Source organism: Mycetomoellerius zeteki, unplaced genomic scaffold (genome assembly GCF_001594055.1).
Source record: "Mycetomoellerius zeteki isolate Tzet28-1 unplaced genomic scaffold, Tzet1.0 scaffold375, whole genome shotgun sequence".
NCBI lineage: Eukaryota > Metazoa > Arthropoda > Insecta > Hymenoptera > Formicidae > Mycetomoellerius > Mycetomoellerius zeteki.
In genome coordinates, this window is record NW_017257366.1 from 12,953 (window position 1) to 34,188 (window position 21,236).

Sequence of the window (21,236 nt, forward strand, 5' to 3'; positions counted from 1 at the left end):
TACCTATTTTCTTCACAAATTATATTGTAATGTATTCTCTATTTTTTCATATATCTTAGTAAGAAAAAATCTTTAATATGAACAAAAATTATTATTGAAGATCTCTTCCTCCTGGATAGACCGGTTCCGTACCGGTTCCGTTTTACCTTGAACCAAATATAGGACGTATGCTGCAAGAAGAATCTAACATACAAAGCGAGATTCTACATTTTGTTTAACATTTTCTGAAGTGAAAAATTATGTCACGACTTGATAGCCATTTCTGAAAAAAATATTATCTGAAGAAATATTCCTTTAAGATAAATTTCTTATTATGTATAGCCAAGAGTTTTCCAAAGTTAGGTATGACACATCTGAATATTACTTTAGGTATTTCCATAATTCTGAGATTTGTTTAAACGCTATTGGAGAAGCGTAAAGCTTGCCCCTTCTCTTTAAGCAAACTTTTTGCTCAAAACGGATGATTGCACAAGCAGGTGTTTGATTGTCCGTGCGGTCTTGCTGCGCTTTAGCACAGAGCCAGTTCTCGCTGAGCCTCGTCGCGGTCAGGCGGCCAGTCTTACTCTCGCACGGCCTCTCAGTTTCCTGGTCGCACTCTCGATTTCAATCTTCCGTTGGTTTCTGCGCGAGATAAGTACGCGAAACGGAATCTCGCAATTGTGATTGGTACATAGTGTCTGCACGCAAATCTGATGTATCTTAAAATTACTTTGATATAGGTGTTTTTTATGAATATTATATATTAAAATTTGTTAAGAAACTTTAAGACACTCACAATATTCGCATCTTTGCTTGAAGCAATGTTGCAATGGAACAGTTCTTATATAAAATGTTACAATTTCTAAATTCTAAATTGATACAAGTCTGATATTAGGAGTCTGAAACTTCTAATTGTTTTAAGCAATGCATTATCAAGAACTTAACTTTAATGCAATTTTGAATAAAATAATTCCATAAAAGTTTTTAAGTTTAAACATTTTTATAATTTTTTAAATCTTTCGATATTTTGCACGTTTCATATTATTTCAAAGTTATGAATTTATGATTCTTAAAACAAACTAGAAAAATCTATTTATTTCATAAACAGATTTTTTATCTTACAACCTTAAAATAAAATAATATTTGTGTAACAATGTTTTTAATATTTTTCACTGTAATATACTATAATTTTAGTTTCTATATTATGAGAATTTTTTAAAACTGAATTCACACTTTGATCTTTGACTAGAATCTTTTAGAATCTCGATTAATTATATATTTAAAAAATGATAAATACAGTAGAGAGAGAGAGAAAGAATTTTAATTTTTAAATGCTAATTTTATTCTCTCTTGTATCTCTTAGCGATTTAAAAATTTAATTTTTCTTTTTTAATAAAAGATTTTTACTAAGCACTTTTATTAATTCTGTATCGTAAAATCTTTAATAGCTGACATCTTATTAACAATAAACTGAAAAACTTGGATTTTGACCTTTGAATGGTACGTAAACATTCGGAAGTTACATATACAGGATGTCAGCGTAACGGTCTGCATGGCTTTTCAGACACTTCCGACAGTTAAAAAAAAAGTTGAAAGATGAATATTCATCTGCTTTATACAGATTACAACATGCGATTAAAAAATTTAAAAAAATTTTTTTTTAATAAAAAATCAAAGTCATTTTAAATAGCACCATACAATTTGTTCTATAATATTGTAGAGGTCTTCAAAACAAATTCAAATCACCACCGAAATGTCACTTTTATTGATGTTTTATTGATTTTATTGATACTTAATATCAAATTTCCAGCATTATTTGTAACAACAGTACTTACAACCTTTGACAAGAACATAAACACATACATACAAACATACATACATACATATATACATACATACATACATACATACATGTATTTATTTAATGAAATATGCAATAAAGTCAATAAAACATCAATAAAAGTAACATTTCAATAGTGATTTGAATTCTTCTTGAAGATCCCTACAATATTATGGAAGAAATTGTGCTATTAAAAAATTTATGATGATTTTGATTTTTTATGAAAAAAATTTCTTTTTAATTTTTTTTCTTCGTATGTAATAGCCTGTATAAAACAGATAAATATTCACCTTTCAACTTTTTTTAACTGTCAGAAGTGTCTGAAAAATCGTGCTGACCGTTACGCCAAACATCCTATATGTATGTTTTTGTACAGAAATTATAATATTAGAAATTTTATTGCACAAAATAAAACAAAATCATATTTAAATCTTTTTTAATTTTTTCAAGTTTAAATTGTATTAACACTAAAACCGCGACTGTGTCATTTTTTACCTACCCTATCTGAGGGTTCTTCTTTTTAAATTAATTTGGATTTGTACGTAGAGCTTTAGATTTTTATAACTTTTCATAAATAATGATAATGAATTACAAATAATTTTACTTTTATGGTGACAACTCTCTCGTAAAAAGTTAGATTTACCTTGAATCGCGATTAGGCTAATTATTTAGACCCGCGGTTTTGTTAGAGTAAAAAGTTATTTTACATTACAATATTTTACATGAAAAGTCGCTTTTTTCAAAGATAAATATTTGAAACCTTTTTTTGAAATTTTATATTTTGATAAACGTAATTTTTTGTTTTTATTTATCCTATACTTAACGTGCAAATATATAAAAGGGAAAAAAAAATTTTTTTTGAGAATTTGATTAATTCCACGTTTACTCTTTAAAAATAGATTCTTTACTTGCAATACTAAGTTTTTGAATATATTTTTTTATACGAAATTAATTGAAATATCCTAAATCAAAACCTCAAAAGATTCCATTAGTGCTAGCAAGTAGGACAAAATTTTTTTCTAAATTTGAAGATTTTATCCTCAAATCTAGTTTAAAAGTTAAAAAGTTTCTTTTTTATCTTAAAATATTTAAAATCTTTGCTACATTTTAAGTCTGTTTTTTATTCCTGCACTCTCTAAACTGGTGCACTCGATGCAATAAGTTGAAGTGAAACGTTTGTTTAACTTATTGCACTGTAATAAACACATAAAAATAAAAACAGATCTTTTATTTTTTTATCTATAATTTATTTTAAAATATAGTCTGTGACCAAACATGTTACATCAGGAGCAAAATGTGCATGGAAAAAAGTGAGAATTCTTAAAGACATAACGTCGCAAGAGAAATCAAACTTAACCGTGTCATTTCAAAATACTATCAGTGATTATTTCAAACGATTTTCAGTGATCAACAGTTCTTGACATGCATTCAATAATATAATTTATGAATAATTATTAATGGCCAGTTAATGTTGTGCAATCAAACAGGTAGACGACTTGTTAAAAAAGAGACAAGAACAAGCGTTTAAAATAAATTATTTAAGACATTATTAAATTCGACAGAAAATAAAAGTGTTGCTTCAAAATATATTCTTAAAAAATACACTTATAATAATTTCTGTGAAAAGAATATTTATTAAGAAGATATTCTGACGAGTAATAGGATAATTAAGAATAGAGCACTTAAAAATATTTATCCGAGAAATTTTTATTGAAAACTGTCGAAAGAAAAAAAATATTCTATAATACTTTGTAGAAGGACATGCTCAAATACAGTCGAATAAGTATGAAGATATGAGTAATGTAAAGAAGGAAATATGACTTAAGTAAAGAAGAAGCGCAAAAGTGCTCGCCAATCAACCTCGACCACATCAACCGATCTCGTTCTCCAAGAAGATTTCATTCCGAGAATTAGCAAGCAGCATTGTAGTTAACATTTTTTTTTTTCATTTATATCGTACAGGTAAATATTTTTATCGTTAATTATTAATCTTACTGAGTCATTTTATGGAACGTCTGCAAACGAAATATATCTAATAAATATATTTAATTAGTAATACATTATTATTTATTAATATACAGTAGATATTATATATGTTATACCTTATATAAATATTAATATTAAGAACATTATTCAGAAATAAGCTAAAGTTATTGGGATCTCTTTGATTGGCATTTCTGTAATGATCCTAGCGAGATTGCAGTTGACGATTGTGCTAGCGTCATTGAATGGCAATTTTTTTCTTCCTATGATATAAAGTCGACCGAATGGAAATTACTGACGCAACAAAAAAGATTTTATAATACTTGATGCGTCAAGTTCGGAGTGGAATATTTATCTCATGCATAATGGAATGAAATATTTTATCCAGTCTACATAAAAAATTGTTAATGAAATGGCAAATTTAAATTAATTATTAATTATATGTGCTTAAATCTTCTAATTTTAATAAATATTATTTACATGTAAACACACACACACACACACACACACACGTGCGCGCGCGCGCGTGCGTATAAATTAATTAAGATATGATTATATAAATTACGAGTATTTAAAAAATTGTAATTTTTTTAGATACTCTCTTATAAACTGAAGATTTTTATGAAAAATTTCTAGTAAAATAATATAAAATAAAATTAATTTGAAAAGTTAAGCAACAAATGTTTTGACGAAAGTTAAAATTTTATTATTAGATAATAATGATCTATTCACATTTTATTACATAAATATCGAATTAATTCGGAGAACAATCTTTCTGCGGCAATACCGATGAACTAACTTGATAAACAGATTTCGTTTGACAACGACGTAAGCAAGTTCATCAGGAAGGAATGACGACGGGAGAATCGAAAGAAAGGAAAGCGATCGGACGTAACCTTAGGCGGTCTTTCTTCGCTGGCCTCCTCTTTCGTAATACATCTCTCTTTCTCGCGTAAAGAAATGAACAAATTACGTGAAAGCAACGGCGTTGCGTAGCATGTAGCTTACTCATCGCTTATATTTTTCGGTTACATGTTTGATGTAATAAAATGTTAACGCAGATTTTGTAACAGAGGTCGCTTCCTTTTCAATTATTCATCAATGTAATGTGTTAACACTTTACGATGCCTTCAAAATCTTGAGCAGATATATAAAATTTTTGCTAATTTCTTTAAACTTATATTGTCCATATCTTAATTGTTTGCAGTAACTTTATTTATTTTTATTTTTGCGCAATAAAGATTTTCAGTACCTACTCAATCACTAAGAACGTGACATTTATATATTAGCTTACTTAATTAAAAAACTACAAAAATTACTTTTTCAATTCGATTTGGTGTATAATATAGTCTATGTTATTTAATTAATCATTTAATTAAACAAAATGTGTTAAAAATAAATTTCTACGCAAAGAAATAAAATTAAGATAGTGCCTTTTTACATTATTATTGTATACTATTCACCGAAAATATAGCAAAGGTGATTACTACGCTACGATTTCTACCATTAAATCTTTTGACAATATGACCTAATTAATTAGTGATACGAAGTCATGATTTCTTAATCGAGAAGTTACGCCTTGCAATTTAGAAATGTGAATGAATCATCAAATTTGCAATTTCTTCAAAAAACAAAATAAATAAGCAAGTACAAAAAAGTCTGCATTATCTCTCTCTCTTTTATGAATTTTATAAAACATAAAAAGAAGACTACTAACTTTTATCGATTCCAACAAAAATATTTGATTGTCTTTAAAAATAATATCTTGATTTTGTATATGTATATACATGTATATATATAGTTTAAATAGCAATAACTTAAAGAAAAAATGTTACACCGAAAAAAATTTCTGGTTAAAACTGAACAGACTAGTTAGATTTTGATCATATAAATTAGAATTCCGCCCAGAAGAAAAGACTATTTTTATCAACTATAATATGCTCATATATAAGCAAAATATTGTAATCTTGCTTCAAAGATTTTAATCTTGGTTTTATTAAATTTGTATTGATATTAATAAGATTTTTATGGAACAAGTCTTGAATTGAGTACAAAGTAATACTTGCATTAATACAAATTCAATCAAATTAAGACTAAAATCTTCAAAACAAAATTACAATATTTTTGCTTATATGAGCATATTATGGTTGATTTAAGAATAGCCTTTTTTCTATGCGGTCATCATGATTGGATATGATCAAAATCCACTAGTTTATCTATTTTTTCAATCAAAAATTTTTTTCAACGACAAACGTATCATATTTTTAAACTACAGTTGAATTGATTGTTTATATATGATTGACTTATATCGGTGTATCGTAAATTGTCAGTGATGTAACAAACACTCTCACTTATCTGACCGGTCCTGCTAGAGCAAGAGACTTTGAACTCGCGCGGATAGGTTCTGCAATGGATCGCACAAGATTATAATTTATCATTTGACAGTTAAAGAAATATAAAATTATACAATTACCGAAGAAGAAATATTAGGCTTATTTTAACTCTATGCTCAGTACTAAAAATAAAAAGAAGGGAGAGAAACAGATGAAGAAATCAACTGGAAATATATGATCCTACCTCTCTTTCAAATGTAGAGATGGAGAGTGCGAACACACCAAGCACTCTGATGGAGATGAAAACACGAAGACAGCCATTCCGGTCGCAAGTGTCGACCTTGGACACGAGACGGAGACAGGCTGTTTGTGTAAGAAGGGCCTTCAAGAAATATGGATCCAAAAACAATCCTCATGTCGTTCTCGATGGTCTCAATATGACCGTGCCGAAGGGCACAATGCAAGTATCTTCTGTCAACATCTTAATAATTAATCAAAATGACAATAAATAATTTATACTAATTAAGAGAATTTAAGTTACGCATACAGAAAAGTCCTAAATCTTTTAGTAACTAGTATAAATTAAAGAATAAAGAGTTCAAAAATAATAGTTTTTAAATAATAAAAATTTTAGTTAATGTAATTATTAAATAAATAATTTATAGCAATGTAAAATTGTTTTCTTTCTTTCTAGTTTATTTAATGTTTAATGAATGCTTTATTACAACAGTTATGGGCTACTTGGTGCGAGCGGTTGCGGAAAAACCACTTTACTGTCGTGCATCGTTGGTCGGAGACGTTTGAATTCTGGCGAAATATGGGTGTTGGGAGGCCGACCAGGTTCCAAAGGATCCGGTGTACCCGGTCCCCGGGTCGGTTACATGCCACAAGAGATTGCGCTTTACGGCGAATTCTCTATTCGGGAAACATTTATTTATTTCGGCTGGTGCGCCGGTATGACGACAGAAGAAGTAGATGAAAAGCTGATTTTTCTGCTCAAGGTGAAAAATTTCCGGATCATGGAAAGTCGAAATTTCGAAGGGAATTTCTAAAGAGCTTCTAGAACTTCCAGTTTTTTAACTTTCTAAATATTTAATTCTTTTAGATTTTTTCCCAAAATTTAAAGAAAAGAAAATATCTTCACCACAGATGTATCAGGGCACAGTATTATTTTCTGATTTACATATTTTATTTATTAATTGAGCCATATTAACATTTATTTATATTTTATTTACTTATATTATTCTTTGTATTCTCTGATTACAGTTTTTACAACTACCGTCCGAAAATCGTTTTGTTAAGAATCTCTCAGGCGGCCAGCAAAGGAGAGTATCCCTTGCGGCTGCCATTTTAGCCGAACCCGAACTCTTGATTTTAGATGAACCGACAGTCGGAGTGGATCCCATTCTCCGTCAAAGTATTTGGGACCATTTAGTCCACCTCACCAAGGATGGCAACAAGACCATTATCATCACCACACACTACATCGAAGAAACTAGGTAAGTTGCGTTATTAAATGTAACATAATTGTTACATTTAATAACGTAACGTCTAATATCATATTTATTACATTTTATTACATTAGTATTTTATACATTCGACACTTTCACTTCATGACTTTCACTTCACTGACTAAATCAAATCTTGTTAGTTGTATAGGAAGCGCTGTAAATTGAATCAGTTAATTTTATATTTTCGTAACTCTAGTATAAGAAAATAAAAAATTAATTAAAATATTTTGATATAATCAAAATTTCTCCATCAATTGTCTGATTGACTAAAAAAAAAAGATCTTGTAGTTACGACGAAAAATTATCTAGATACGAAAATTTTTATATACGAAATTAAAAATGGATAAATGTCTAAGAAGCACTGCGATATTGGATATATTTTGTATATAATCAATATAGATGACAGAGACAGAATTTATATCTGAACCATTTGTCATCAAGAAAGTTTCTCTGTAACGTTTAATCAGATGACTGTGACTGTAATTCATGTTTAGTAGTAATTCATATTGATTTAATTATAAGGCCTAAATTTTCTTGCATATGTTGTTAGAATATTGTGTGTGCAATAAATTCTACATTTATGATACATAATTTTGTACCTGTTTTTTTCTACAAAACAGTAATAATTAATTCTCTAACTGGAGTAGTAAAATATTTTTTTGCGTCTTATTAAAATTACTCGCTACTCCATTTTAATTACCGGCAATATTATTATCTAAGTTATATAATAGAAATTTTTATTTTTTAAATAAATAATTTAAAAAATTATAAAAATGTAAATTGTCTAGACAAGCTAGTATTATCGGCTTAATGAGAAACGGTAAGTTTCTGGCAGAGGAGTCGCCGACGAAACTGATGGAGATGCATCGATTAGATACTTTGGAAGAGGTCTTTTTAAAGCTGAGCAAAAGACAGAACCTGGGATTAAGAAGGAGAAGCAGTATTCTGAGTAGTGTAACAGGCCTTCCACCAGAAGATGTGAGTACAAATACAAAAGAATTTTGACATAATTTGACATAATTTGGAAACAAAATTATATTTTTATATGTATAACAGGCCTTCCGCCAGAAGATGTGAGTACAAATGCAAAAGAATTTTGACATAATTGGACATAATTTGGAAATAAAATTATATTTTTATATGCCCTGGTAAAGTTATTAATAAGAGATTTATATCTATTTATAAAGTTTTATCCACGGTTACACTGTTTATAAAGAGTTTTATTGATGGTTACACTGTTTGAAAGCGTTGCAAACATCTGTTGACTAAATTTTACATACACTTAAAAAATGATAATGGAAATGTTTAAGACTGTGTCATTAAATGAAACATTTCATAAGAAATGCTTTGAAAACATTCAAAACACTGATTGAAAATTTTATTTCGGCGTGCATCAAAACAGTCTCACAACATCGCTTAAATCCTGTTTATAATAGGGCTTCAAGATTGATTCGGATTTAAAACTATCCGGATATTCGTTTATCCGGATTACGAATAAATGTAATGCTTCAAACTCGTGTTATCCGGAGATTCGAATTTTCTATTGTAAGATATCCGAATCTCAATCCGAATAGTAAAAGTCAAAACCAGATCCGGTCCTCGAATTCGTGGCAAACTTATAGCGAATTCGGTTGGATACATTAGTGCGGATTGTGAATGCATATTAAAGCCACTATACACTTATTTAATCTGAGTGTAAAAATGAAATGCAAATATTTCTCTTATTAGTCTCAAACATCTTTGTTATTACTATTTTAAAATTGAGAGTCTGTTCTAAATATTTATATTTATAAACAATATTAAATCTCATAGAACCGTATAGGTGAGAAACATAACCTATTGAAACAAGTGCCATAAACGATCTAGCTGGATATCCGTCTTAAGTGCTTGTATAATTCTGTGTGAATTATATTTATATTTTTTAATTTTGTTTTTCTTCAATTCTATATGTGAATTAAAAAATTCAATTTTTATTATTTAAAATGTAACTTATGTTAAAATTTATTAAATACATCGACGTTTGCTTTCTTTCTGGACATGGATCTAAATCCAGATCCAAATTCAGATCCGCGGATCCGAATAATTCGGACATCCAGATTACTCGAATAATATGGTTTTGAGTTCTCGGATTGGAATCGATTTCGGATATCCGAATATCTAGAGATCCGAAAACTTAGAAGCCCTAGTTCATAAGTAGGGACGCGGCATCACTATAAATTATATAGATGGACAGGTTCAACTTTTCGTAAATAAAAAATGACTTACAATTAGAATAGAATAAAAAGTGCAGCATTATAAGATTTTTCACTCATAAGTAAAATGATTCCTTGAAAGAAAGTTCCTAAATTAATTTCGAAAAAAATTAAATTCGAAAATAAAAGTTTTGATTTTGTATTTTCCGTGAAAATTAATTCAGGGTTAATTAATTAGTTTACGTGATATTTCTGGAACCCTCGCAAAAATAGTTTATTGAGAATTTACAAGAAGTTTGCTTAAATGTTGAGTAGATGATTCATTTCAGTTTTTAAACATTCATCGAATTGTTTGTAAGGAAGAAATTTAAACATGGAATTATTTAGTACTCACGACTATATTTGGATAGGCGTTTCGACAGGAAAGTATTGTGTGGTATTTTAGAATATTGCAAGATGTCTTAATCCAAACACCCTCACATGTTTGCAATATTCCGAAAATATCACACAATACTTTTCAAATGCCTACCGAACGTAATCTTGAATATCTCCTAAATAATTCCATGTTTAAATTTCTATCTCATTCACAATTCAATAAATGTTTTAAAGATCAGAGAAACGTCTATTTAATTCATTTGAGTATTTATGTTCTTAATATAGCTTATTAAAACATTTTTTAATATCTTTCTGTTTTTTAGGATGAAATAGATGAAATGAGTGGCGAATTCGGAGATAATGTGAGCATATCTAGTCGACGGAAAAGTGTAGTCATTGTGGATGATGGCAATGTACGAGTAATAATTTCTTATATAGTATACGTCTAACACACTTTATAATTACTTATTAATTATAAAACAGCGCTATTTAATGATTATTTTTATAGTAATTATTTATCAGTTTAAATAATTTTTTACTTAATTTAATATAATTTACGTAATTTAATATAATTGCTAAATAAATTTTATTTATTTTTGCATGTCTCTTAATAGGTGTCAGCATTGCCACCGGAAGAAAAAGGTGATTCTTCCAAACACACTATCAATCCAATGCACATGAAGGCTCTCATCTGGAAAAACTTTTTATGGATGTGGCGAAACGTCGGGTAATCAAATTCGTTTAATCACATTTTTATATTAAATTTTCTTTCACTTCTTCATTTATTCTCTAATTGTAATTTTTCATCTCTCATTTTCATTTACATCTTACAGGATGATGTTATTTATCATTGGTTTACCGGTCGCCCAAATAGTCCTCTTCTGCATCTCTATTGGTAAGGACCCCATAGGATTAAAATTAGCCGTTGTTAACCACGAACTCAACAACAGTATGCAACCGTGCCTTCCTCCTGGAACCGGATGCAATTGGTCGCTATTAAGCTGCCGATATCTTCAGCACTTACAGAAGAAAACTATACAGCTGTTACCCTACAACAGTGATGAAGAAGCCAGAAATGCAGTGGTAAAAGGATGGACATGGGGCGCTATAACGTTTCCATCCAACTATTCAGAAGCTCTCATGGCAAGAATAGATTACGGCAGAGATGCCGAGGAATGGGACATTAATTTCTCGGAGATGAAAATTATCATGGACATGTCTAGTAAGTCTTGGAACATGAAACAGAGCGAAATAATTTTTTACGTTTTTGTGTAGCATTCTAAATGTTGCATTTTAAAAGGCTCAATCTTGAAAAATAAACATCTTCCGATAATTGATAAAGATTGCATAATTTTATTTGAGAATTTTGATATAAACGCGTACTACTCTAACGCGATGTACCTTCGTAGATCAACAAATAGGCCAGTTATTACAAAAGGATCTTTTATACGCATATCTGGATTTCACTAAGGAAGTCACTGTGGCCTGCAACTATAGCGAGAAGTTAACGAGCATACCCATAAGCGTAAGTAAACAATTATGTTAATATATCATATAGGATCGCCAGCAGTTACAACAAAACGCTTGATGAACGCTACACGACTGTCAACTGACAGCCAAGATTCTGTCAGCCAGTACTGGGCCATCACTGACAAATAACTGGCCAAAAGCTGGGCCCAATACTGGGCCCAAGTTATTATCCATCCAATACTGCACCAGCAGTTTGCCAATATTGTGCCTAGTGTTTCTTCTCGAGAATTCTTTCTCAAGAAATTCTCAATCAGAAAATTAATGAATTTAAATTTCGCCCTTCTAAAGAAATCAAAAATTGTGTTCCGAATTACTACTGGTATGAGAACTTAAAGCTTGCAACAACTTTTCGATGCATTGTGTACCATTAAATCTACTTTCATGCAAAATGAGCACAATTTTTCCATTGCAAATGATTTCGTAATAAAAAAACGATTTCGACTGGCTAACGCAACATTAAATGATCTCTGTTTTTTAAAAGATTATTTCAAACTACACAAATAAGTTTTAGAAAAGACAATAAATAAAATCGTTTAAATTTATTTTAATGATTCATAATTTATGAGAGAACACAAATATTTTAATTTTTATGTACCAATTGTTAGTTGAAAACAAGTAATTTTTTTTTAAAGTTCTTTAAAAAATTATGTAATTAAATTAATTTATAAAAAATTATTTGAGTACAAATGTATTTTATTTCTTATCTATTAAGTATGTTATATACTTAATATTATATAATATATACTGTATATTTCTATATAAATTTACATATGTATAAATATTAATATAAAATACAAAGATGTGATTAATTGTAAAAATTAAATCATTTTTTTTTATTATACAGGGTGAGTCATTTTAATCTATGGACCCGAATATCTTCCAAATTACGGTATCTACAAAAAAATAGTTTAGATAAAAGTTGACCAGGACAGAGGGGGTCATTTAATTGTACCATTAGTTTTGACCTTGAGGTCAATTTTGAAGGTCATTTCAAGGTCACGATGGTTTTTTTAAATGGGACACCCTATTTTTGACTGCGGATTTCGAAAGAGCGGAAAATTTTACATCAAACTTGTCTTATGAAAAAATTGTTTTTGCGACCTTGGAAAGGTCAAAAATGAAGGTCAAATGCCTGAAAAACGATCTGGTGTACTTTTTCTGAAATGACGTGGTTTTCTGGGTAACACAAATGTGCATAATGCTTGAAACAAGTCAATGAATTGTAAAAGTGTAAATCACTTTGACTAGCTTGACAGAAAACTTTGACAGAAAAAGTACACCAGATCGTTTTTCAGGCATTTGACCTTCATTTTTGACCTTTCCAAGGTCGCAAAAACAATTTTTTCATAAGACAAGTTTGATGTAAAATTTTCCGCTCTTTCGAAATCCGCAGTCAAAAATAGGGTGTCCCGTTTAAAAAAACCATCGTGACCTTGAAATGACCTTCAAAATTGACCTCAAGGTCAAAACTAATGGTACAATTAAATGACCCCCTCTGTCAACTTTTATCTAAACCATTTTTTTGTAGATACCGTAATTTGGAAGATATTCGGATCCATAGATTAAAATGACTCACCCTGTATATAATTTTTCGAGATTTCTCGAGAAATCTTGAGAAATTGAAATTGCTCTGTTAAATCTATAGTGTCAAATTTAATTATCGTTTTAGTATAAAATAATGATACATTTAGTAGGAGCAGTGGCGACTCACGTTAAATTTGACACTATAGATTTAACAGTGTGTATTTCTCTTTCTCGAGAAATAAAAAATGTCGAGAAATCAGAAACATTAATTGCACCAGTGCAGTGCCTGACCGTGGCAGCCAGTAATAGCCCAGTATTGAGCCGATTATAAAACCCTATATGGAAGTAGAGATAAGTTTTGTCTAATTTTTGTTGCTATGCTTAGCGTTTTAATATTATAATTATTTTTGTTACGTTATTGTGAATTATTATTTACAACAATTTATATCTGTTGTTATAATTGTTACGTTAGTTTAAAACGCCAATCTTCGGACCTAATGATCCTAACTTCACGGATTTTGCAGCGCCCGGAGTGATTCTAACGTAAGTATTTACCTTAATGTCAACATGATACAATAATGTACATATCGACGCCTCCTATTTATAAAATGCTTATTCCAACAAGAGTGTTGTAACATGCCAATTCACGTTTTTGTAAAATAAGCTGCTAACTCGCGCTTTTGTTCAATAAAATGCTAATTCGCGCTTTCGTGCAATAAGATGCCAACTCGTGCTTACGTACGATAAGATGCCAGCTTATGCTTCCAAGCAGTAAGATGCTAATTCGTATATCCATTCAATAAGATACTAACTCAAGTACCTGTGCAATATGATGTCAATTCGCGTTTTTCGATATTTTGCTGCTGATTTAATAAAGTAATGTAGATTTAAAACTTTTTAAATTTCTTTGTTGCACTTTTTCCTGCTATTAGTTCATACAAATTTACAAATCACAAAAACTCCTAACAATTTATTTTTATTATTATAAATACGCATTATTATGAATCTAGAAATCACAGGTTTTTGAGTAATTAATAATTATAACAATTTATTAATCAATAGCCACAAGAGCATATAACAATAAAGTATAATGAAAAGATAATACAAAAGACAATATAGACATAAAGATAATATAATAAAGAGATTCTAAGAATATACAAAAAAAATTCGAACAACTTAACAAAATGTGGGAAATAACGAATGTAGCATTGTATAATATATCTGATACTAATAGCAGGAAAAAGTGCAACAAAGAAATTTTAAAAGCTTTAAATCTACATTACTTTATTAAATTAGCAGCAATATATCGAAAAACGCCAATTGACATTATATTGCACGGGTACTTGAGTTGGTATCTTATTAAACGAACATACAAATTAGCATCTTACTGCTTGGAAGCATAAGCTGGTATCTTATCATACGCGAGTTGGCATCTTATTGAACGAAAGCGCGAATTAACATCTTATTCTACAAAAATATGAATTGGCATGTTACAACACTCTTGTTGGAATAAGCATTTTATAAATAGGAGGCGTCGATATACATTAAATTTAATTGTCTTCTTTCAAGAAAAATTTGTTAGCAATTGTTAGCATTAAAAGAATTCATGTTTTTTCAGAATTATTTTCTTTCTCTCAGTCGCATTAACGTCGGGTGCTATGCTGCTAGAAAGAAATGAGGGTCTGTTAGAAAGAAGCCTTGTATCAGGTCTGTGTAAAAAAAGAGAAAAATATTGGAAACTGTAATAAGTAAAAGATACATTCCGATCCTATATAGATAAATCCTATATAGATAAATACACACATATCTACTGGAATTTAAATTAATAAATCTTAGAATTGATAAATAATTAATTGTGTAATCTGTCACTGCGCAGGTGTCACTGGTACGGAGATTCTCTTTGGTCAAGTAATCACGCAATTCACGGTAATGTTCGGGCAAGTTGTGATGGTCCTCATAGTCTCATTCGCGATCTTTAAAGTCACTTGCGAAGGCGACATCGGTTGGATCACCGTATTGATCACCCTTACGGGCCTTTGCGGCATGTGCTTCGGTAATCCATTCATTATCTTCAGAACTGGGTAATATTTAATGGTGAATTCGATCACTCGCACTACACTGGATCAGTGCATATTAAAAGCTGCTTTACATAAAATATCTCGATGTAGTGATGCAATATAATCAACTTTGACAATGAAATGATAAATATTTTATTAAATAACGTGACAATATCATTGTAGTTAATCGTTTAAAATATTTATATACTTTTACATTTAACTTTGTTAATTTCATGTAAAGCAGCTTTTAATAAACACTAATCTAGTGTAGTTCAAGTGACCGAATTCGCTATAAAATAGTTCCATTTTAAATATGTATTTAAAATAGAAATGGCATTTTGCATTTTCCATTTTAAATGGATTTTGGAAAACCATTTCCATTTTACATTTGAAATGGAATCATGTCTACCATTTAACCATTTCTAAAATAGGTAAATAATTTTTCTATGTTTTCACAAATTCCACTTAGAATCATTGACACATAAGAAGAATCAAGTCCCATGATTGACTATGATCAATCAAGATTTCTATGAATATCCAAATAAACTGCAAGTTAAACTGTAAAAAGAAAATTAATTCCAGATGATCCATAAATATCGAATCTTAATAAAAGATGAATGTCCCAATTCTATGCAAAATACTATATACATTTTTAAAAATGTATATTACTTTTAACATCTCATTTTGACCGTAAACGGCCATTGAAGATTTTATGTAACAGACTATGAAAAAAGTTTTTTCTTGCCAAAGGAAACGTAAAAACGTTACTACACTTTTATTTATTACATATACTTTGTTTCTTCAAAAATTGTTCGAAAACACAAATTTAACTTTCAGGATTTGTAATCGCCTGTTTCTGTGACAATGAAAGGAGCGCCACGTATGTAGCGATGGGTTCTTTTCTTCCAATCGTGATGTTATGCGGCATTATCTGGCCTATAGAGGGCATGCATCCCTTTTTAAAATATATTAGTTTTTTACTACCCCTAACGAAGAGCACAGATTCGATGAGATCAATGCTGGCCAGGGGTTGGACGATATCAGAACCGTCGGTTTATTATGGCTTTATGGCTACTCTCATCTGGATCAGCATTTTCATGAGCTTGTCGATATTGCTAATTAAATTTAGGAAGGGTTAATTTAAAGGAAAATAATTTTATAAATATTGTATAAATTGGAATTCACCAAATCTCATTATATAAACTGTAATTTAATGAAGTTAAATAAATAAAATAATTCTATTGTTATACATATTTAGGTATCACGCATAATCTAGTTCATATAAAATTAACCCATCCCTGCCGAAAATGTTCGATTAAAACTGATTAAAAAAAAAAAGTAATCCGAATCGATTGGGATTTCTGCACCGAAAATACGGCATTAATACTGATTGAAAATAGTAAAATCGGATTTAATACTCTTCAAACGGATTAATTTCGGATGATATAAATCCATCTCAATCCGAAATTATACGATTTCATAAGTTATAATTAAATCGGTTTTAATGCGATGTGAATCGGTTTAAGTAGAAGGACGACAAAAGCAATCCATTACAATCCGAAATTCTATGATTTTATGAATAACGTTTAAATCGGTTTTAATGCGATGTGAATTAGATTCTGCTAAGGACGACAAAAGTAATCCGTTGTTACCTAAAATTCCACGATTTTGCAGATTACATATATCGCGGTAGAGTGTAGACAATTACATCCGTTTCAATGTAATTTAATTGAAATTTACTATAATCGACATAAGCAATCCATTTTAATAAAAAATTCCATTATTTCGCGGATGAAAAGTAATTTGATTTTATGTAGTACGAATCGGATTTGCTGTTGCCATAAGACAATCAAGCCGTTTAAACCCTTCAGCACAGAAACTTGCAACATTGTTACAATGTTACATCTTTGCTGCAAGCTTCTGTGTTGTATGGGAAATTAAATTTTTATTTTTCTTCCTTAACTGCATAACATTCTTACAAAACAAATGTAATTGTATACGCGCAAGTGTCGAACTTCGAATTGAAACGGATTAATGTTGTCTTTTCTAGCAAATCGGATTATAACCGATTGAATCGGCATTTTTGTAATTGAAACGGAATCAACTGTTAAATTTAAAAGCTAAATACGATTTAGGTGGATTATTTTGGATTATATATCATCCGATTATTCGGATTTATTTTGATCTACAACAATATGGATTAGAATGTAATAATTTCGGATTGGAAATAATCCGCGAAAGCGATATTATAACCGACTACAATTTGTCCGGAATTAAAACCGATTACTTTTTAATCCGGGCGCGAATTGAATCGATTAAAACCTATTAAAACCGATTGAAACGAATTACGTTTTAATCGAACATTTTCGGCAGGGATTAAGGACCGACTGGTCGATTTTTCGACCAAAAAAAATAGGTCAACTTGGAATGCGAAATCTCTGCCAAAAGGCTCCTTAAGGACATAGTAGCTTGCCATTAAAAGGATTTTAAATTTTGAAAAAAAAATTTGTCTTGGTTTTAATGGGTTAAATTAGGTTTTGATTTATTTAAATAAAAATCTTCTCAATTTTTGTTATTATGATTATTGTTGGATTAAGATATTCTTGGAAAAAAAACTAAATTAGTTTTCTTAAAAACTCAAAATTGCACATATTTGTATAAAAAAGTATTATATTGTTATATAATTCATAGCATATAATATTAAAACAATATAAATGTATAATGTAATATTAAAAAATCTGAAACATTTCTAAATAACTTGTCGTGTTTGCTGATGAAAAAGACAGAAGACTTGTAACCAATTGTATAAGGTAAATATTGCTTGCAATATTTCATTGCGTTTGACGTGCAAACCATCTAGGAAGAATCTCACGAAGAAGACAATGATCTCCACAATGATGACACAAAATTGCATAAGCAACCACGGTGTATGTAGCATAGGGTATTCCTGCGAAAGCAAAGCTATGTATTTATTTAGAAGTAACGATTGCTTTTATAAGTTTTTATATATAAAATATTATATAATTTTCATAATATTTTTAAATAAATATTATTTTTTAAATACTTTTTTACTTACTGTGATCGCGCCTAACATAATTAAAGTATAATGCTCGATTCCCAGGATCGACGTCATTAACTTCAAATCCCTTTCGACACTAAAGGGCACTGCAATTATTATTTATCAGTTTACAATTTATTGGCTTCTTGATTATAGATGTATACTTAAAAATTTATTAGTTATTGAAATACTAAAATTTCTACTACCTTTGAAATATACTATCTAATAATACAATAATTATTACCTTCTTGATTGTTCCTATGGCGTGATGACATCCTAGGAATTTTATAATTTATTGTGCGTATTATGTCAAAAGCCGTGACTACCTGACGAAATTTTTTATTAATAGTATGTAGCACTTAAATGTTCATTTACTTTTTTTATCTGATATTTAATCTGGTATTTAAATCTGGTATTTAAATTAGCAAAATGGGAGTATTACGATAGACTAACGGTCCCAATGAGTCCCAGAATAATCACGTATAATGAGCTACCCATTATGTAATTATTACACAAGGAACAGGCCATTCGTCCGATTCTCTGCAAAATAAAACTAGTATTATTACGACAACAAAAATAATTGTTTTTGAAAATTATAAGAAACATTTAATTACTAAATGTCCACTATGGACTTTAAAGTTTCGTCGACTATGAAAGGCCATAATTCACTTTATATCCCAATTTTTTAAATCTGGAAAAATTGTGTCTTCTTCAAATTAAAATGCAAATACGTTAAAAAAGTTTAAACGTTCGGTTTAATAACGGATGTAGGTTCAACAATTTTTATTATATTTGCACATTTACTTTCCGCAAATTTTAGAGGTTTGTTTTTTCGCTTCATGAAATTGCATCTTCATGCGTTTTCAATATATCGCAATTTAAACATGAGCTATAAATTAATATATGTGAATTTGAACGTATTTAATGTAATTAATTATTCCAAGCAAATCAATATAATTAGATCAAACATGCTCGATGCAATTTTAACATAAAGAACAGATTTTTGACAGGATTATTTCACACGAGATATTTTTTCATACAAATACATAAATTGCGTAAATAATATTTAATACGTTAATAAAAATAGCTTGTAGTTTTTAAAATCGATTCCACGATCGATTTGCGTAGAATCACAAATCGAAGTCAATAACGCGAAGTTTTGCAATTATAACAAAATAATTATGTAATTCTATTTTTTCTTTTTATCATCGTTACATTACATTGATTAATTGGTTTTCCATTCTATAATACTTTTTAATATTTATCTCATTATATCGTTTTGCAAATTTATCAGTTTGCTGCGTATTTCTATATTCTCTATTACATGTGCATGCTATTTATTACTTAAAACATAATGTAAACCATAATTAACAGAATGTGCATTTTGAAGTATACTAATACATTTGGCTGATAAAAACAAATTTATCAATCATTTACGTGATCTATTACAATGGATCATCAATCAAGTCGCATTCAAAACATTCATGAAGGTTATCTAGAAAGAATGAAAGAACATCAAGCACAAACGGTACATTCATATAAATATAATACTATAGTATACTTACATACATTATAATATAATGTATTTGTTTTTAGTTGCATATATATGTTCCACGCTCAAGGCGTGTAACATACATATAATACAGAAAATATCTACTTTATAGATAGAAATATATATATATATATAAGTGGGCAGTTTGATAAGTCGGTGACACTTTAAAAGAAGAGTATATTAAAAAATAAGTCAAATTAAAAAAAAAGGTAAAAAGAAAGTTAAAAAAGTCATTGATTTACCAAACTGTCCTCGGGCATAATAAGTTCTTCATATTTTTTTAATAATATGAATTCAATATACTTCCATATTACCCCCATACAGCACAGAAACTTGCAGTATCATTGCAGAAACTTGCAATATTGCAGATTGCGCTGTTATATCGCTGCAACATTATAGATATCAGGAATTGTAATATATAATACATATTACGGCGCAAGATTTGTAAAATCTTGCAACATTGTTACAGAGACATTAAAAATATTTTGACTTTTGAGTAATGAACTACTGTGACATATGGAAACATATGTCAATTACCTACACGTTATATAATTGTTAATTATTTCCATTAATTTAGGAATTATAATGTTCGTTGAAACATTTGTTGTCAACGCCGCGCGACAAGATTTTTCAAACTTTTTAATCAACTCTCATAATTTTTTGGAATATTTGCATTTAAAAAATTCTTTGAATATTGCAAAGAAAAAGAATGCATCGAGTTTCTTATTATTTCTATTTCACCAATTAAGAATATGTACAAAATAGGCGTACCTGCATAAAGTATAAAATATATATGTGCGAAAAAGTATAAAATATGTTTATACGGGGTGTATCTAAAATAACGTACATTAATCATACAGTGCTATTCCTAATAAAAAAACTGACTCGAAAAGTCCTTTAGCATTTTGCAGTTTTCATAATAGTTAACAAGATATTAATTACAAAAAATCGCTGTGAATATTGGTTTTCAATAATTTTTTATTCAAATACTATCAACTTTACAGAAAAACTGCTACAGATAAAAATTGTTTATTTTCTTCTCATAAAGTTATGAGAATTTTTTCAGAATTTTTTAGTACCATATTTTCTCATATTGGTAAAATAAATAAGAAAATGCAATACTAAAATGTTGATAAAAAATTCTGAAAAAATTCTTAGAGTTTTATGAGAAGAAAATAAATGATTGTTGCAATTTTTCTGTAAAATTGATAGTATTTGAATAAAAAATTATTGAAAACCAATATTCAGCGATTTTTAGTAATTAATATCTTATTAACTATTGCGAAAATTGCAAAATGGTAG

The 21,236-nt window shown here is 29.2% G+C and overlaps 3 protein-coding genes across 10 annotated transcripts in view; 2 read left to right on the plus strand and 1 right to left on the minus strand.

Moving 5' to 3' along the window:
- The first annotated feature begins 528 nt into the window (after nt 1–528).
- Nucleotides 529–16,505, plus strand: LOC108725959 (ABC transporter G family member 20). 6 transcript variants are annotated; one of them, XM_018453292.1, is made up of 14 exons: nt 529–719; nt 3,575–3,781; nt 6,397–6,595; nt 6,866–7,136; nt 7,402–7,634; nt 8,435–8,624; nt 10,537–10,626; nt 10,828–10,940; nt 11,047–11,435; nt 11,623–11,738; nt 13,740–13,810; nt 14,886–14,974; nt 15,144–15,320; nt 16,162–16,505. In XM_018453292.1, exons 3-14 carry the CDS (start codon nt 6,399–6,401, stop codon nt 16,461–16,463), a joined length of 2,238 nt encoding a protein of 745 aa, XP_018308794.1. In that variant the 5' UTR covers nt 529–719; nt 3,575–3,781; nt 6,397–6,398; the 3' UTR covers nt 16,464–16,505. The 6 variants fall into 6 exon arrangements, with proteins under 6 accessions (XP_018308794.1, XP_018308795.1, XP_018308793.1 ...); XM_018453293.1 differs by having other exon boundaries at nt 529–694; XM_018453291.1 differs by having other exon boundaries at nt 529–666.
- A 1,548-nt stretch (nt 16,506–18,053) lies between these two features.
- LOC108725951 (uncharacterized) lies at nt 18,054–19,307 on the minus strand. Of its 2 annotated transcripts, XM_018453277.1 has the most exons (6): nt 19,181–19,307; nt 18,997–19,073; nt 18,836–18,922; nt 18,627–18,708; nt 18,401–18,489; nt 18,054–18,271 (listed from the first exon to the last, which is right to left on the minus strand). In XM_018453277.1, exons 2-6 carry the CDS (start codon nt 19,042–19,044, stop codon nt 18,074–18,076), a joined length of 504 nt encoding a protein of 167 aa, XP_018308779.1. In that variant the 5' UTR covers nt 19,045–19,073; nt 19,181–19,307; the 3' UTR covers nt 18,054–18,073. The 2 variants fall into 2 exon arrangements, with proteins under 2 accessions (XP_018308779.1, XP_018308778.1); XM_018453276.1 differs by lacking the exon at nt 19,181–19,307 and having other exon boundaries at nt 18,997–19,106.
- A 357-nt stretch (nt 19,308–19,664) lies between these two features.
- The window catches only part of LOC108725952 (uncharacterized), a 3,313-nt gene continuing 1,741 nt past the window's right edge, over nt 19,665–21,236 (plus strand). The window contains exon 1 of one of the 2 annotated variants that reach the window (XM_018453280.1): nt 19,665–19,910. In XM_018453280.1, the coding sequence (XP_018308782.1) occupies nt 19,833–19,910 (78 nt within the window). In that variant the 5' untranslated portion in view covers nt 19,665–19,832. The remainder of the gene's footprint in view (nt 19,911–21,236) is intronic. The other variant, XM_018453278.1, reaches the window with a different exon arrangement.

Excerpts from the sequence above, each read along its gene's own strand:
- LOC108725959 (XM_018453292.1), top strand. The coding sequence starts at position 6,399 with ATGGAGAGTGCGAACACACCAAGCACTCTGATGGAGATGAAAACACGA. Across the intron at positions 10,941-11,046 it reads TGGATGTGGCGAAACGTCGG|GATGATGTTATTTATCATTG; the intron begins GTAATCAAATTC and ends TACATCTTACAG. Across the intron at positions 11,436-11,622 it reads AATTATCATGGACATGTCTA|ATCAACAAATAGGCCAGTTA; the intron begins GTAAGTCTTGGA and ends GTACCTTCGTAG.
- LOC108725951 (XM_018453277.1), bottom strand. The coding sequence starts at position 19,044 with ATGGCCTTTCATAGTCGACGAAACTTTAAAGTCCATAGTGGACATTTA. Across the intron at positions 18,923-18,996 it reads AAGTCCATAGTGGACATTTA|AGAATCGGACGAATGGCCTG; the intron begins GTAATTAAATGT and ends TTTATTTTGCAG. Across the intron at positions 18,272-18,400 it reads TTATGTTAGGCGCGATCACA|GAATACCCTATGCTACATAC; the intron begins GTAAGTAAAAAA and ends TTGCTTTCGCAG.